The 17,366-nt window shown below is 41.8% G+C and overlaps 1 protein-coding gene across 4 annotated transcripts in view; it reads right to left on the bottom strand.

The window, feature by feature from the left end:
* The window catches only part of NADSYN1 (NAD synthetase 1), a 32,038-nt gene extending 17,938 nt beyond the window's left edge, over window positions 1-14,100 (bottom strand). For 2 of the 4 annotated variants that reach the window (XM_044436637.1, XM_044436638.1), the window contains exons 1-12: window positions 13,860-14,100; window positions 12,312-12,372; window positions 10,620-10,736; window positions 9,917-9,970; window positions 9,223-9,312; window positions 8,412-8,463; window positions 7,052-7,140; window positions 5,508-5,625; window positions 4,054-4,185; window positions 3,365-3,439; window positions 3,036-3,160; window positions 175-223 (exon numbers count right to left, since the gene is read on the bottom strand). In XM_044436637.1, the coding sequence (XP_044292572.1) occupies window positions 175-223; window positions 3,036-3,160; window positions 3,365-3,439; window positions 4,054-4,185; window positions 5,508-5,625; window positions 7,052-7,140; window positions 8,412-8,463; window positions 9,223-9,312; window positions 9,917-9,970; window positions 10,620-10,736; window positions 12,312-12,372; window positions 13,860-13,944 (1,047 nt within the window). In that variant the 5' untranslated portion in view covers window positions 13,945-14,100. Of the gene's footprint in view, window positions 1-174; window positions 224-3,035; window positions 3,161-3,364; window positions 3,440-4,053; window positions 4,186-5,507; window positions 5,626-7,051; window positions 7,141-8,411; window positions 8,464-9,222; window positions 9,313-9,916; window positions 9,971-10,619; window positions 10,737-12,311; window positions 12,373-13,859 lie in introns of those variants that run through there. The other 2 variants (XM_044436640.1, XM_044436639.1) reach the window with 2 other exon arrangements.
* Between the last annotated feature and the right edge of the window lie 3,266 nt (window positions 14,101-17,366).

Here is a 17,366-nt window from a genome sequence, read left to right as displayed (position 1 = left end):
ACAACTGAGAAGAAAGCGTGTAAGGCCATGGGAAGGAGCAGAGCCATCTGGGCAACCTGGAGGATGACTCCAAGCAGGCCAGATTGAGCTTGTGCATTTGCAGTTCAGTACCACTGTGGTAAGGTTTGCCAAGGTGCTTAGAACTTTGGCAAATAAAGGAAGAGAAAGCTTTACCTGTTTGCTGCGCCGTAAGTAGTCCCAAAGCCAACATGCAGGACCAAGGCTAAAAGTAAAAGAGGACTTATTTGAAGATAAACATGGAAAACATGTTCTCACAAAATTATGCCACACATTGCCATGATCTACATTTTATTATATTATTCTATTGACACTATCCACACAAACCTACCACGCACAGCACAATACAATGCATATTTACTCGGAACTAAGCTCTGTTGAGTTCAAGGGAGCTCAATCCTAGGAAAGGGCCACAGGATTGCAGCCTTAGTGATTTGCACTGGAAAAATGTAATGCTCCCTGAAAAAGATGGCAGGTGATTTTTTTGTCTTTGGGTTCATCTGTTGTTACATGCACATGGAATAAGTTATGAAGTGCACATAAGCATATCTGGCTTGTCTGGAGTCCCAGAGTTGCCTTCCAAATGGTCTTGTCGCTTCCCCTGGCCCAACACCTTTTATTTTTAGCTGTGACTTGTATGATGGTTTCTCAGCTTTTGTTTTTCCCCCGCTTTTCTGCACTGCTATTTCAAAATACATACAAACAGCAAGCAGGAAGGGAGGAAAAGGGAAGGAATGTTCTTCTCCCCTCTTTTCAAGTGTGACCCTTCACAACTGAAGCATGATTACATATCTGTGTTCTAGTGCTAGAAGCATAACACAAAATGTCACGAAAGAAGTGACCTCAGAACGACAATCTATTTCACTTTTTGACATCTCATTTCTATCCCATCTTTCCCTGATGAGCTCAAGGAATTGTACATACTTCTCACCACCCTGTTTTGTCCTCCCAACAACCTCATGATGTAGGTTAAGCTAAGAAATGGAGAGTGAACCCAATGAAGCTATTGGATGAACATTTTTTTTACAGAAAACAAGGCACTATGACAAAGTCGAAATTAGGATGTGACAAAATATACACTATGAAGTGAGAAGCTGTGCATGGATCTTCAGAGGATGTTGACTGCAACTCACAAATATACTGTTGCTGTGCAGTATTGTGTGCTGGGAAAACAGTAGAACCATTTTGATAAAACAACTGAAACACTTGGCAATCCAAGAAACAAACAGTCCACTAACAGTACTAAAAATTATTTACCAGGGAAGGGGAGATAAATGGTCTAGAGGCATCCAAAGTTTTAGATTTGCTGAAACTGTTCGAAACATTGGTTCAAGAAGCCTGGAAAGCTTGCTTATCATAACATTCCATTCTGATTTGGTATACAGGAGACATCTAACAGGGGTTATCTCACTGCCCAGTACAGACGAGGAACATGCATCCAAGCTTTATATCTTGGTCCTGACTTCTGCCCAGCCAGTTCTCTTTTAGCTGAGTGTTTTCACTTAGCAGCCAGGAGCAGAGATAGAAGAAAATTTAGACAATGGAAGAGCAAAACCCCATCTCTTATGATTGCCAAGTTCCCTTTGGAAAAGCATAATTGCTCAGCCTACCACAGGGTGCAGTAGGAATGTTCCTGCAGAACAAATCAGATTGGAGCTCCATTCTCATCTGATGCAAGGAGATGTCCATCACAGGATGTACAAAAGCTACCATTCCTACAGGATGGACCCCAAAGCAATCTGAACCAAAGCCTGAAGGAAAACCTGTTATAATGCTGTATGTCCAAAGGCTGGTTCAGCCAAAGTTTATCATTTAGTTTGTAATGCCTAATGAAAATATGATGCTCACATCAAATAGTTACCTTAAAGAACTCCACTGAAGACGAGAAAAATAAAGAAAAATTGCTGAGGCAGCTGTGGCCTTTGTGATGCATACATTTTTTTTAATCTCATAGGTCACAAATATACATGATTTGAACCACCTAGTAAGACAAAAGCTATAAAATGCTCCTTGAGAGATAGACTATGTAGTGAGACAGTTTTCAGCAGCCTAAAGGGGAAACTGGAAAGAGCTGACAGTACCACATGCAGACATCAAGCTGGGAGGAGATATAAGACTAGAGAATGTAGCAGTGTCACTCATTTGAAGAATCACTGAAAGAACAGGTGAGAACCAAATGGCTTGTGGCACAGCATAGAGAGAACAGGGGAGTGCTGTAGCTTATCTGCAAAGTCTGTCCACTTTGAGTCTTATATCTACCCATGCTTGAAGGACTGGATGCATTTCCTTGGTTCTTGTTGACCTACAGTCCTGATATTTTCTTCTACACCTGCACAGGTGGCACAGTTCCTTCTGCACATGTTGCAAATAGGGGTGGCTCAGAGCACTAGGTCCTAGCTCTGAAGACAGAATGCTGCCTCTGATCTTGGAACGATGAATCCAAAAATCTTATGATCCCTCAAAAGCTGTCAAAATGCCGCAGAATTGCTCCTTAAGAGGCACATGTAGAAACTATGTTGAAAGAGAAACTCAAATTCTGTTCCAGGCAGATGCAAAAACAAAACTGTCTCCTTGCACCATCCCCTGCAGCAAAGACCCATTAACTGCTTAAAGAGCTTATGTATCCTTTGAGCATTTGGTCTCCAACTCCCATTAGCCTAGCCAATACGGCCAATATTGAGAGCTCTTGGGAGGTGGGGGCTAAAAGACTCAAAGGGCGACAAGTTGCCCTGGTTTTGAGGATGGGCAGAGAGGAAAAAATGGGGGAGAGGCAACTCTTGTTCCCTTGTACTTTCCTTCTAAGAGCTGTAGAGCAGGCCCACAGTTTCCAATACCAATGCATCTTTCAGACAGAAGTGTATATTTCAGAGTGCGACAAGGAGATTTCTCCCTGTTGAAAAATTCAAAATGGGAGGGAACTGTTCAATTTTGCTCTGCTTATCTCACCTGTGCTGCTCTAGCAGCTCTTGCAGTGTGAACAAAAAGTTGTGCTCCAAAGCTACACAGGTTTCACCTACCTGATCTCTTCTGAAGTACTATGATACCTCCACTGGATTGGCTCACTTGTAGATACACACGTGTCATCAAAACCTGACAGGGCAAACTTTACTTTTATTCTGTGGTAAGGTGTCACTTCATTTGCCTAGCCAGTCCAAAAACAAAAAGGAAGGAAGGAAGGAAGAAAAGAAAGAAAATTCAGAAAAGAGAGGTAATCACATCTTTCTGTTAAAGTAATCTATATTTTCCTATGTTCTAGAATTCCATTTTTAGTTAGCAAAGCAACTTACCCCAATAAAACACCTTATTAAATTATTATGGAGGGAAAAATAATGTGATGAATTCTTACTGCTAGGTTTCGAGAAGATATTTCTGCTCTGTAACTTCTGACATCTTCCAAGTCCAGAGTAGCAACCAAAACTTCCTGAAAAATGACAGAAGAGCCAAATAACTAAAAAGTATAGAGTCTTCAAAATCATTTCTCATTACATTTCTATTTTATACTGAAGACATAATAGCCTCTAGCTTCTCTGTAACATGGAATTAAACCCAGTGATGGCATATTAGTATTTAACATGCACACACTAATGTTTACATGCAAACATTAATATCAGGTGTGTCTAACAGCATATAAGCATATATGAAGATGTTAGGCTGAAAGGGACTAGAAATGAATCTTTGAAGCCATGCCCCAATATTAATAGAATATTCTCCCTCAAGAAGTACATATGAGTCCCTCACCTGTGAGTTTAAAAAGACCTCTTAAAGGTTCAATTCTATGCAAGTTAAAAAAAGCTTTAAAAGCTTTGCTGGAGTTGTAGGCTTTTTCTTCCAACCTTGCATAGGATTGCATCCTCCAATTTTTCTTAACTGTTGTGTCTTATTGATGTTTTATTCCTCATTTTAAATAAACGTACTCTCAATTTTTATTTTACTGTATAAGTTTCTATGCCTATTATTCTGTATAGAGATTTAAAAAGGCAAGAGCCCTGAAATTCCATTAATGAGTCTTGTAGTAAGTAAATAAATATGCATTACCACATCATCCAGAGAAAACTGAAGTCCTTGAGCAACAATGTCCCCATTCAGAGAGATCATTGCACAGCCATCATAATACAGACGATCTCCATCGCAGCCCTTCTGATTAGCTAACACATATATCCCACCATTCTAAGCAAAACACCGCAAACACATATAATTAAAATGCAGTAAGAGTAACTATGTCAACCTTTTAAATATAACAGCAAATCTTTTGTCATTACATTGTAAGAGAGCTGCTCTAAGCAACATAAGGGGAGCCTAGTTTAGGCCATCACTGAAGCGATACAGGGAGCTTTACACAGGAGCACTGTGTTGCTGATGCTGCTTTTGAGTCCTATTTCATATTGCTCAAGGGGCAGTACTCAACAAATCTTTACAAACATTTGGGATTACCTGTGTAAAAGCAAGAAAACAAGTAGAAGAAAGATCTCTTATGGTACCACCTCTGCAAAAGTAAAAGGCTCATACCAGGAAAGCTGCTCCATCAAGGTTTCACACCATCTAAGCATTTACAGGTCAAAACCAGCACACTGAATTGGGGTCCAAAATGTACAGGCTGCCAGTATAAGCAGCCAGAATCATGTTCAGCTCTTCCGGTCGCTACCATCAATCTGGCCTCTACATGCAAGCTGCAGCTTTCATACTGTCTTTAAAGGCAGCCCTACTTAAAATGCACTGCTGTAATCTAATTTAGAGATTACTAACATAAACCTTATCAGTTACAGAATCAAGCAGAGAGTTTTAGGGGGATTTAGTTGCATACAGATACATTTCATAGATACATACTTTATTTCCATAACCAAAATCACAATTTTGCTCAACTGCTCTGATTGCAAAAATAGTTTCTGGTCAATACAGCCTGCATCTGCTTACAGGCCAATTCCAAGAAAACTTCTTGGAATTTTTCACACACAGGAGGGGCTGCATGGAGACATTAAATAGCCAGATTTCCTGTTTGCGCTGGCCCTGTAGAGAGGGGTGGAAGGTACAACAATCTGAAAGGGATGGCAATGGCTCTGCTTTTCTTTGCAAGATGAGGGACTGTAATTCACTGCTGGAGCATGTGCTTTGCATGAAGGAGATCCCAGGTTCAAACTTCAGCATCCGAAGATAAGGCTGAAGTAGCCCTGCCAAAAGAACTTGATTCCTCTCTGCTACCAACCAGTCACTTTGATGATACTGGACTAAATAGGCCAATCTAAGGCAGAGTCCTATGATTAACTCCCAGTTTATAAAGGATAATACTATGGCCAAAGCAATAAACCAGGACCATGCTCTGAACATACATGATGCAAATACTTTGGTTAAGCTAAGGAGGTCTAGTCAGCGCTAGCCCAGGGACAGGAGACTTCTGAGGAACTTTGTATGTGAGCCTTTGAGTTCTACTAAAGGGACATAAAGGTAATAAGCATGTGTGTAACTATTATAAAATGAATCTCAGGATGATCTACCTTTGCTGTTGCAAACTTTACCAGTTCCACTCGAGTGTTAGCTTTTCTTAATATGTGGTGACTTGCAGAGGAATTTGTGAAGATCTCCACTCCATCAATACCCATTTCAATGTGAGGACTGTGAAATTGAGCAACCACAAATAAACAAAAGAGATTGCAGCTCTACAAAATAAGTACTGCTGTACTGGCCATGCCACAGAATGTTAACCATGAATGAGCAAGCAGAGAATGAAATCAGGAAGAATTAACCCCACAACAGCAATACTTGTATTTAAGTGTCTGAAAAATTTCAGTCCATCTAGAGCAGGGGTTTCAAACTTGCAGCCTGCGGGCCAATTGCCGGGATGGGCGGGGCATGGGGAGGGGCCCTGCGGCTTCAAAGCGCCAGCGGCGCCCGGGCCAGCCGCGGGATGAGCGGCCCACCACCACCGTGGTGGTGGAATCCTTGATGCGGCCCAGCCTCACCCAGACTCCACTTCCAGTGGCCCCCAGGTAAGTTGAGTTTGAGACCCCTGATCTAGAGTGATATTTGGGAAAAATTCTTTTAGCAGAATTCTGCCTATAGAATGTTCTCACTAGAAAAGAAAGAGAAAGAGGTGATTCTCACAAGATTCCTCCTTTCCCATACAACTTTCTGAAAAGCTACTCTGGAGGATTAAGGAACTTTCTAAAATGGTGTGGGAGGTAGCACAGGGGATAGTGTCAGTGTCAGTGAAAAACACTTCATTTTCTCCAGTGGGAATCTCTGTTGGATCACTATCACTTCCACAAATGCAAAATGTTACTCCAGATCCAATCCAATGGCCAGCATTCAGATGACACAACCACCCACACTTGTTTATTATCACAGGTGGACTGTGTTGCCTAACCAGGTTTGCTTCACCCATGAAGGCTTGTTGCTTCATTCAGACTGGGACAGCACAACCCACCATGACTGAGATCGTGTAGACAGTGAGCTGCTTGACGAGAGGGGCAAAGTCCCCTTACCATTCTCACCAAGTGACTGTCTGGTAAACTTACACTGCCTGGTGAAATGAGGGGGGTGGAAGGGAGTGAAGAGAGGCAAGTATCCACAGTGGGCCCAATCATTCGTTGGGCTCACTGTTGGAAAAGCAACCAACCTATCACAGGGTATACATGTGGTGGGTTGTTGTGACATCCAAACAAGGTCAATTTGAATCCTTCTGTAAAAAATGCACTGTTCATAATTCTACTGCAGAAACATTGTACGTAAGTAGCCTTCCTTTGAAAAGCCTCATTCATCTGTGCAGTTTCAGCCTATTTGTCAAAAATGCCTGAACCAAAAAGTTCAGTCTAAAATATGACTGAGCTCCTGAATCTTGCTCTTGATTGTATGTGGGGCCTCTCTCTCTGGAAAACCCTTGTTTACCTGGTAAACCTGTGCCTGATCATTTGCCTACTAAATTGAGTTTCCTATAACATTTGCCTTGCTAAAAGTTGGACTCAGTCAGAGCAGGACACAGTTTGATTCATTTTTGCAATTCCAGGAATATTTTCTCTAGATTTCAGTTCAACAGTCTTACCTCATTGGTGTCCACAATTCTTCACATATTTCAGTCCCAATGCAAGTATCTAAAGTTGCTAGTACTGCATCGCCAAATGGGACACTTTCCTAAGATAAGCAAAGAGTGAAAATGGGTTGTTGGAGGGGAGAAAAGAGTAACCCACACACCATCAACATTAATGAAAATATCTGACTGAAAATATGACTGAGACATGTTTCATGTACAATCTCTGTCAGAATACCAACATTTTTCTGAAACTAAATTTATGGCAGTTATACTCTGAATTAAAACATAACATGCAACAGGGATTACTATGGTTTCCTCTTTTGAAAACAGAGCATTATAGAGCTAGCTATCTGCCCAGATTGACCCCATCTGCAGTAAGAAGCACCTTTGAGCTGTGATTTCAAGTTATGCCAGCTGCAGTTTTGGATGGGCAACATAACAAGGTGCCTCTTGAACACAGATTATATATTTGTGGTTTATATCAAGTTGAAGACATTGCTCATTACATGATGATCTGTCCTCAATAAATTGACCCCACAGAGATATATTTGAAACCCTTGCAAGCTATCATGCAAGTACTGAATGCCTTGGCAGAAACAGATCTTTTTCTTTTAAATAATCCTAATAGTTATGTGACACATAAAGTTGCTTTGTTTGTTTTGGCAGCAAAAAAAGATCTGGAAAGGAGAATTAGACAAAATTGCTATAAATTGCACCGGAAATTCAGGGAAAAATTAAATATTAATTTCTCTTCATAGCATATTTATATTTATATCATTGAAATTATTCATATTGTTGTTTATGCGCATTCATTTGATGTATTTGTTATAGCCTTTGACTCATACAATAAACTTTTTGAACCTTAAAAAAGTGGAGAGGATACCTAATTCTTGTTTCCAAACATATTGGAAAGTTTTGCTCAGCCAAGATACGCTTCTGAGACTACAAAGGCTTAAATGTTCCTGATCTCTTAAACGAGAAAGGAATTATTAGGAGTAGGTCATGGAATTTGGCCTACACAGTACCTCCCCCTTGTGAAAACTGCCTTAAACTGCAGCCGAAGGTTGAAACTGGTGTTGACATAAGTCTTAATGCTTGATGAATTTCACTAGGAAAATTCAGAGTGCAAGAACCTGTATGCCTAAATTTTGCTATCCATCCTAATAGTTTTCAAGTAACCTGCCTGATCTGTTTTTGAATTCAATTATTACCCTAAGATAAGGGGAAGGAGTGGAAAATAAATAACTGGTTGTGCAGTTATTTCTCAAAATAGAACAATAGGCTATCAAACTTCTACAATCTCATTGGAACCATTTGTGCATAACTTCTGAAGATTAAAAACATACTAGTCTCCACCAGGTAAGCAGCTCACCTGACTTGTTATTTCTTGTATCATCCTAGGAAGAAAATATTCTTCCACATGCCTGAAGAACAAATTATTTGAGTTATTTATTTATTATTTCCATTGATATCCCGCTTCACATAAAAATACCCAGATGGATAACAACAGTATTAAAAGGTTAATGAATATTGACGTATATGAAACCTCTGGTAAACAAATTGATCAATCCACAACAGAGCTAACCAGTCATCAATGCCCAGGTGAACACACAGGTCAATGGTCCACTCCAGGGAGAATCCTGGATCAGTGGGCATATCTGGAGATTTGCCAGTGCCACAGACACTCTCAAAAATGGATGCCATGGGGACTTGCCTGGTCACAAAATGGCTGCCCTGGGGCGGATGATTGCTCACAAGACACCTGTTTCTCAGAAAGCAAACTAGTAAAACTTTTTAAAAAATTGTCCAAGAACCTAAGCAGAAGGCAAAGGTGGGGCCTGAGCTCCAAACTACAAAACCACTCTTTTGAATCCACAGCTTTCTGCTTGAACAACCATTTCACAGAAGTTCTGCATGGTATATGTTTGCATGGTAAAAACTGCACGGTAACGCCTTCTGAAGCCTTCTTCTAATACAGGTTTGCAATACAAATATCAAGGATGAGCACAGTTCATTAAAGATGCATACCTATCTGTCCTTGGACAGACAAAAGTCCTACAGTTTCCAGCATATCCAAGCTTATATGGCTGTCTGGAGGGAGGCTGGGAATTGCAGGACCTTTTTTCTGTCTAAACAGGTGTAATATTGCACTTTACAGTGACTATCAGAAGAACAAAGCCTACCTTGGTCGGTTCCAAGGAGTGAACCATCGCATTTCCCGGTAGTTTCCTGTATTTGCCAGTGCTACCTTTGGGCGTATCAGAAGAATTTTCCTTGAAAAATCATACAAAAAGGTGGTGGGGGGGAAGCTACTATGAACATATGCATTGAAACCAAACAAAACTGAAATATTTGAGCCAGTCATAGGGGGAAAGGTTGAAGGATACATTTAACCCTGGAGAATAATGATTAAATGGGAATATGCTAGCTATCTTCAAACCTTTGAAGGGCTATGGTGTAGCTAGTAGAGAAAATTTCCCATAGCTTGAGAGGATAGGACCTGAAACAGCAGGTTCAAATTAAGAGACAAAATGATTTAGGCAAAGCATTAGAAAGAATAACCTGATAGTATGATCTGTTTAAAAGTGAAACAGATTCCTTCAGAAGATGGTAAATTATCCTTAGTTTTGTGGGAGATACTTGGATGGATGAAAGCTGGAGGCAGAAGCTGGATGGCCATCGAGTGGAGATGTTGCAGAAGTAGATTTCCTGCATTACCAAGAGTTGTACTAGACTACCTTAGAAATCCTTAGATCCTATTTTTTCAATGATTGGAAAAACAACTCTGACTTCTGCTGAAATTAATTGGAATAAAATATACTAGCAAGACAAGCATGCATAGATGTTACCGGTAGATGGTGAAAAGCATTCACATACTTGTTCAGGAAGATCACTCTACAGTTGTAGCGAACATTCCGGTGCATAATCGGCCTGTGGAAATAAGAAAGTCCAGTGACATCAGGCCCTTATTGCAGGCTTTGTCCTTAAATAAAGACCAGAACTAAATCTAATGTGGAGTATCTTATGCAAACCTACAGTCACTGCTGCATCCAAATCTCTCATGTATAGCACGTACCAGAAATACTGACTACTGTGATCTCACTAAAAGATTGTCACTTAGCAGAAACAAAATTTTGCCACTGCTAAATTTTGTTCTTCAACTAGACAAAGTAGAGCCTGATGCTAGTCTTTCAACAGATGCTACTATTTTTATGTATGAACAGGCCTTCACATTGACAACCACTGTGGTGCAGTAGTTAGAGTGTTGGATTTGGGTGATCTGGATTCTAATCCACACTCAGCAATGAAACTCATTGTGTGTCTCTGGGACTATAACTGACTCTCAGACCAACCTACCTCATAGGGTTGTTATGAGGATAAAATGAAGAGGAAGAGGAGGATTATGTAAAATGCCTTGTGTTCATTGCAAGCAAAATGATGGGATATTAATTTAAAAGATAAATAAATGTGTTAATCCCACATAGAAAATACTGTATTTATCATATAACGTAATCCAAAGCAAATATTCAAGTTTTTTTCCAAAGAAACCCATGATACACTGTAATTATGAAATACTTACATTCCAACATCACATATTATGTCTTGAGTAACAGGAGATTCCAAGAGCTTTGCCAGAACTTGAAATGAATGCAAGAGTGTATCGGACTCATAGTAGTGATCTGCACAGCCATAGCCACTGCACAGAAAAGATAAACCGTAGAAAAGCAGATTAAACAAACACATATTATACCCATTAAAGCAAAAGCTCTGAGCTGCTTCCATGAGAGATAACACCTAAACCAGTATCATTTCAGCACAGCTTATCATTACCTTAGGAAGCCGCTTGCCCCTTATGTCCTTGCGTGATCTCCGTGATCAATGGAAACTTTTCTGAGGGCACCGCATACACCTGAGGTTTGCCTTGGGACTGCCTGCTGTAGAGCATTCAGCATTGCAGTACCCACCCCAGAGCATCTCCCCAGTTACTATTATGCTATGTAGTTTGAAGATGTCCTTAAAGCCATCTGCAGGCACAGGCTTTCCCTGTGGCATGACCCAGTCGATCATGGCTCGCAACACAGAGTGTCTGGTTTTACTGCTGACTAATTTGAACTCTGCTGCATTGGCTCTTATATTTATGGCTGTTTTGATGTCACTGTATTTCATGTTCACTGCCTTGATGGAAAGGAGAATATAAACTTGAGCAATAAGTAGGCAGGAAGTTGTGCACACCTCACATGTTCACACTGAGTCCATTTGTCTGTCCATTTGTGTGTGTGTGTACAAATGGCAGGGAGGGCACTTCCTCAAGAGTTACACATCACAAAATAGTCATGTGTGTGCTCATTAATGTGAAACCATCTCTGTCCTTCGTAGAGTCTAATTTGAACGTCTGCGGCCTCCTTTCACTTCCTATATTAAGACAGTCACTAAGCACAGACTTTTCCCCCTTCCCCTTTTTAAAATACTTTATTTATCATCTGCCTGACAGAGTTCTGTAGAATGCAAAAGCTTGAACAGTATTTTGTAACCTTTGCTTAATTATAGTATTGTCATAAGGATTTTAGCAACTTACTTTTGGGTACCCAAAAAACACATATAACTTAGTCCGAAGAAGCAATATCTCAAAGAAAACTGGCCTTCTATGAAGCAAGTACTTACATCAGTAAAATCAATTGGTTTCCATTAAATGGCCCTCGTTTAAGTCACTTGGGTTATCAATACCAAAGAAATAACTGCAGTAACTACATAAGAAGTATTTGCTACATTGTTCGTTCATTGAATGTGCCTGAAATATCCATACTTTTCCCATTCTGCTCCTCTCTTTCCCCAACAAATGGTGAAAAGGGTTTTCCTATAATTTCAGGGTGAGAAGGAAGAGATACTGAGGAACACCCAGTTAGGGACAACTCATCCCATAAAGGAGCACAATGTTCCAACTACACCCCTAATTCAAACATCAGCCAGTTTTAACAGTACTGATCATCTGCGTGGGGAGATGTCATGCCCTGCTTGGAGGAATCCTCCTCAGGGGTTGATCTGAAGCCTCTTGAGTCAGATGTCCCCAGGAAACAAGTCACTTTGTGGTATCCTGGGACTGACCTGGCCATCAGGAAAGAAGATCTTCCCCCTTGAGCATAGAAAGCTTAGCTTTTGAAGCAGAAGGATGCTGGGTCACCACCTAGAACCTAAGAGCAGCAGTGTCTTAAGACTCATGGCAGAACAGTGGCCAAGAGAAAGAAAGTTTAAGTCCGGACTAAGAGATGCTCACCAAATTTCAAGTTCTGGCCCAAGTCGGTACCTTGCTCCTTTGCATTTAGCAACTTCAATACCTACAAAATTAAAATAAAATTATGAATCTTCTATAATCAGTTGGCAGGGTAAGGATCATACATTTAAAAGTAGAACCAAGGATATGGATACGCTGCAACTCTGTAAAGCACAGGAAAACTGCACAATGTGGTGCCTACAAGAGAATACAGAAGCAAATTCCTAGCCCTTCTGGCTACAAGAATATGTATATGGATGCTGACTTGTGTAACCAAGCAACATAGTGGTAAGCTGTGACTGGGTATCCTCAAACTGAAACAGATAGGAAATCTAATTACTGATCTCCAAGATCTCAGATACTCATCAGACCAGCTCCAAATGCTGTAAAGCCATGTGTTCTCTTCTTTAAAATCTTACCCCATGGTAACTTAATGCAAGTCCAGGTATTATCTGCACTTCCATAACAGAAGATCAACAGAAACATGAGTCCCGTATATGCACACATACACTTCCATTCAACACAGATGTCTTCTATTTTCTTGCAGATTTACTAGTCTACTACATTAGTGTTTGTTTTCTCCCTTCATTAAGTATTTTGTGTTAAAATTATATACAATTATAGAACAGAACTAAAACCAGCAACTCTGTTTTCAGATGTGCCTCCTGCTCTCACTCACCATAGTGATTGGGAAGTCTATATGTTATTTAATTTCCATTGCATCTACCTGGAAGAATGTCTCATTGACTTACATGTCTCAAATTGACTTACTTCTGATAGACATATAAAACAGAGTTCCACTTATTCCATTTCTGATTTATCTATTATCAATAGAAAATGTATCTCCGCCGCAAGCACAAATATATTAAGCATGCATGAACACATGAACCAAGTATATAGATTACAGAATGAGGTGGTAGACTGACGGTTAAATTCTGCACTCAATTTCGCTTCAGAAAGGAGATTGACCATTTGATTGAATTTAATAAACAGAAGCAGAATATTCTTTTTTTAAGGTTGCACCTTGGATGTTTTTCCTTCCCCTTGCAAAAAGGTTCTACTATCTAGTGAATGAGCACATGGGCTAGAAAGGTTTAGTTTTTGCTCTTCACACCTCGCAATTATAACAACAGCCCCATGCAAGTCATTCCTTGTGGATCTTTATGTATCAAAACATATATCAAAACACCATGGACAAGAGGGGGCTATAAATAGGCTCCGAAGGAGGCTTCACAGTCAACAAATTTTCAGTGCTGCGGGGGAGAAGCGCGACGAGGAGCGAGCATGTTCAGGGGTCGCAGAGCGCAAAGGGCTGGAAAGGCAGTGGGACTTCAGGGAGAGAGAACGGGACGGAGTATCCCGGAAAGGGGCACAGCTGCCTGGCTGGCACCCTAAAGAGAAGCGCTCCGTACTGCAACATTCGGCTGCAGGTCCCACTTGTCGCCCTGACTATTCCCTGATGCGGGAATTCACCTCTCTTTCCTCGCCCGCTATTTCTTTAAGTTGCCCTTTCCTCCCTTTAGTGCCCATAGACCGTGCTCTTCGGCTTACTTTTCAAAATCCTCTGCAAGTTGCCGTCAAAATCCAGCGCCCACTGATTCAAGGCGCAGGTAGCAACAGTGACTTTCCTGCCCATGACGCCGCCACTAGGGTACCTCTGCTCCTGCAGAAAGGCAGCTGCAGCCTAGGCTGCTCCCCCGGCTGCAAACCTGTGCGCGGCAAGACCTAAGAAGCCGGGAGAATGCGCTGCGATGCCAGCACACTCTGACGATCTCTTCCAGCCTAAAGCATAGAGCTAGGAAAAGAGCGGGCAGATGGACTGCTCTTCGGCTCCCGTTTTCCCACCCTCAGGGAGTATAGAGTTATCGCCATGGAGATGAAAAGGATAGAGCGACGCCATAGAGACGATTAGGCGAACACGCACGCCCCCTGGCGCTCTGTTTGGCATGTCAATTTACCGAAACTATTCAGCGTGGAAAGAACAGGAAAGGTGATGCAAATGAATTGGAATTAATATTGAATTGGACGCCAACTCAGGGGGCGATGTAAGTGACACTTTTAAAAAGTGCTTTCAGCTCTCTTTTATCTCGTATCACCTTTGTTGTACTGAGGTCGCTTCTTGTCTGTCGTCTTTTTTGGTAATTAGTATCACAAAACAGGATAAAAGATAAAACTAATGTGCATGAAATTAAGATCTGTATAGATACAAACTAAGCCTGACTGCTTAGTTTGCTTTTCATATGCAGTTCAAGGATGAGCCCAGCTCCTTCTCCTGGTGGTTCTTTATAATGGCACTGGCATGGACAACCCTTCAAATAGAACATAGTCCTCTAACAGCACTTCAGGTAGTTGACAGCTTTGTAAAAAAAAAAAAAAAAAAAAAGAGCATACAGTTGCCTTCCAGTTATCAGCATGATGGTGTGACTTTCAGATGATTTGCAAATAGTATACAGTATTTGTTTTTTAAAGAATCCATCTGGAATAGCTTCCTTTCCTAAGTAGTTATTTTACTGTCTGTGAGCATGTTAATTGCTTGATAAAGATGAGCCAAGTGTTCACTTCTGAAAGTTGTTATCAACTTCGGCTCTATTTGAAATGTAGAGATCATAGTATATGCTATGTCATCTAGAATCTGGGAATCTATTAACAATGGACAAGGATCTTATGGCTTTCCTGCAAACGTTGCAGGCTTAATTTAAGATATTTTGTATGCAAATAGGTGCCTTGCCACTTCCCAAAGATTCTCACACTAGCCTCCCAAAATCTGGGATTGTTGGATGTTAACTTCCATCAATCTGGCCAGCATGATGAATGGTCAGGAACACTGAGAACTGTAGTTCAAAACAACAGGTGAGCACCAGTTGACAAACACACAGTTCCCCCCCTACATACACACCCCTGAAATTTACCTGCCTGTAATAATATATAGTTAAAATACTGTGGCATATCACTTAAATGTTCTAAGAATTCACTGTATTTGTGCTCCTACTCTAAACCTGCATTCAGAACCAAAACAACCGGCACTTTATTTGCAGGATCAAGTGGTCCAGGTCCTGCTGGAGCTCTCAGTCTCCTGAGTACCAGCTGGGAGTCCTGGTGGAAAGCTATGTAAGAGCAAGCTCTCCCCTCTAGATTTGGCCTTAGTAGTACAGATTATGCTACACTGCCTGCACCACCAGGCTGCTTTGCTGTTGTGCCTGACCCATATCCTACCTGCCTTTTCATGTTGCCTCAACACTGCAGGTCTGCCTACTAGCTATGGTTCAGCTCCTGCATCTTGCCTGACCCTTGCTGCATCTGGTTCCTGCCGTCTCCTGTATCTTGCTGTGCACCTTGTCTTGCTCTGTACCCTGCCAAGCCACACATCCTGCCTCAAGCGCCTGTATCTTGCCTGATGCTTGCTCTGCATCATGCCTTGCTGTATCTCTCACTCTGTTATCCTGTCCAAGGTACTTGCACCTCTGTTTGTCCTTCTAGTTCTCAACCTTTTGCTAGTTCCTAACCATGTTCTTGTTCTGTCCTGGTGCATCCTTGTGGTTCCCGACTTTGTCCCAAACTATGACTCTGATTGGTTTTGCTATTGCACTTTACTTTAGGACTCTGTATTGCCTGAAGTTCTGTTGCCCTGGTCCTGGTGCCTCTGTTACTCTTGTCTCTGGCCACCATATCCTGTCCCTGGACCCTGACAGTTTAGGATTGCAATGCTTATATAAACAACCTACATTAACATATGACCCCTTCAGTTAAAATGTTTGCCCAATATCTAATAAGAAGCCACCAATGTTGTAACTCCATTTTATTGATCGGGTAATATTCAGGTGCTTGTAAATTTATGGTGAAAGAAACACACGAACACCTTGGTGGTACAGCTAGAAGTTGGGGGTAAATTCCAGGGCCACACAGCCCAGGGAGAGTGGCAGGTAATGAGGACAATGGCATAAGATTGGCACTGGTACATGGGCCAAGGATGGTAAGATGGCTGAGTTCCCTGCTTTGGGGCTTGAGGCGGGTGAGAGATTTCTCTCTCTCTCTCTTGCATAGAAAACTTGCCATCTCATGGGGCAGAATGTCAGGAGGTGCTTGTCGAGCCCATCAGTCTCACTGCACACAGGTTGTGTTGGGGCACCAGGAGTTCAGGATTTTGCAAAATCACCCCATGAGCACCACTGGAAACGATGGTGCAGGGTTCGGCTGCCTGGGCTAGGGCACAGCCCAGTGTGCCAGAAAAAATGTTGGTATACCAATTTGGACATCTGCATGCAGGATCTTGCACTGGTGCACCAGGAGCCACAAAATGTGGGATTTGTTTAAAGATCAATGCGCGTGAGTACAAGACATGTCTTGCTGTGTGTCAGCTAGTTTGTGTCCCCCCCCCCCTTTGGACATGAAGCTGTTTGGAATGCAGAGTAGACTGAAAGACAAGAATATTTGCTGGATGTTGTGCATGTGCCATGTGGGAGTGAGATTGTGTCTTGTTCTTGCTGGTATTGTGTGCTGAAGCTTCAGCAGGGGACCCCCAACCCCTATGGAAGGTCTGGTGGGCAGGGGTCTCCCTTTGAGTGCATGCACCACAAGACTGTGTGGTACGGCGATCATGTGGAGAGTATGAGGTCCTGAATTTGGCTGGAATGCTCCCCGATTGCTGGGCTGCTTGGCATGTGGGAAAGTTTGAGATTCTTGACCTGTGTAAAGAGTGATTTGGTGCATAAGGGAGAAGGAAGAAAGGAAATGAGTAAAGGAAGAAAGAGGGTGGGTAGGCCCAGGAGACACGTTTGGGAATGTGACCACGTTGACACAGGGGTCTGCCTTGTTTTCTAGAGCAGCCAGTGATGCTGAAGAAACAGCTGCAGTTCCTCCTTGAGTTTGGCCAGGTCAGCCTGAATCAGGAAATGTCAGTTGGAAACTATAAAGTTCTCAGCTCTATGGCCACACCATAGAATTGAGAACTAAGAAGATGCTTTAGCAGGAAGGTATCACCTCTTTGTGAGTGCTGCAGAAGTAGCATGCACACAGAGCCCCTGAGCAGGTGCCAAGTACAAAGTGCCTCTGGGAGTTAGA

Source organism: Varanus komodoensis, unplaced genomic scaffold, assembly GCF_004798865.1.
Source record: "Varanus komodoensis strain SLA01 unplaced genomic scaffold, ASM479886v1 scaffold3, whole genome shotgun sequence".
NCBI classification, from domain to species: domain Eukaryota; kingdom Metazoa; phylum Chordata; class Lepidosauria; order Squamata; family Varanidae; genus Varanus; species Varanus komodoensis.
The sequence above is the reverse complement of the archived record's forward strand: the minus strand, read 5'-3'. Positions and strand labels throughout refer to the sequence as shown.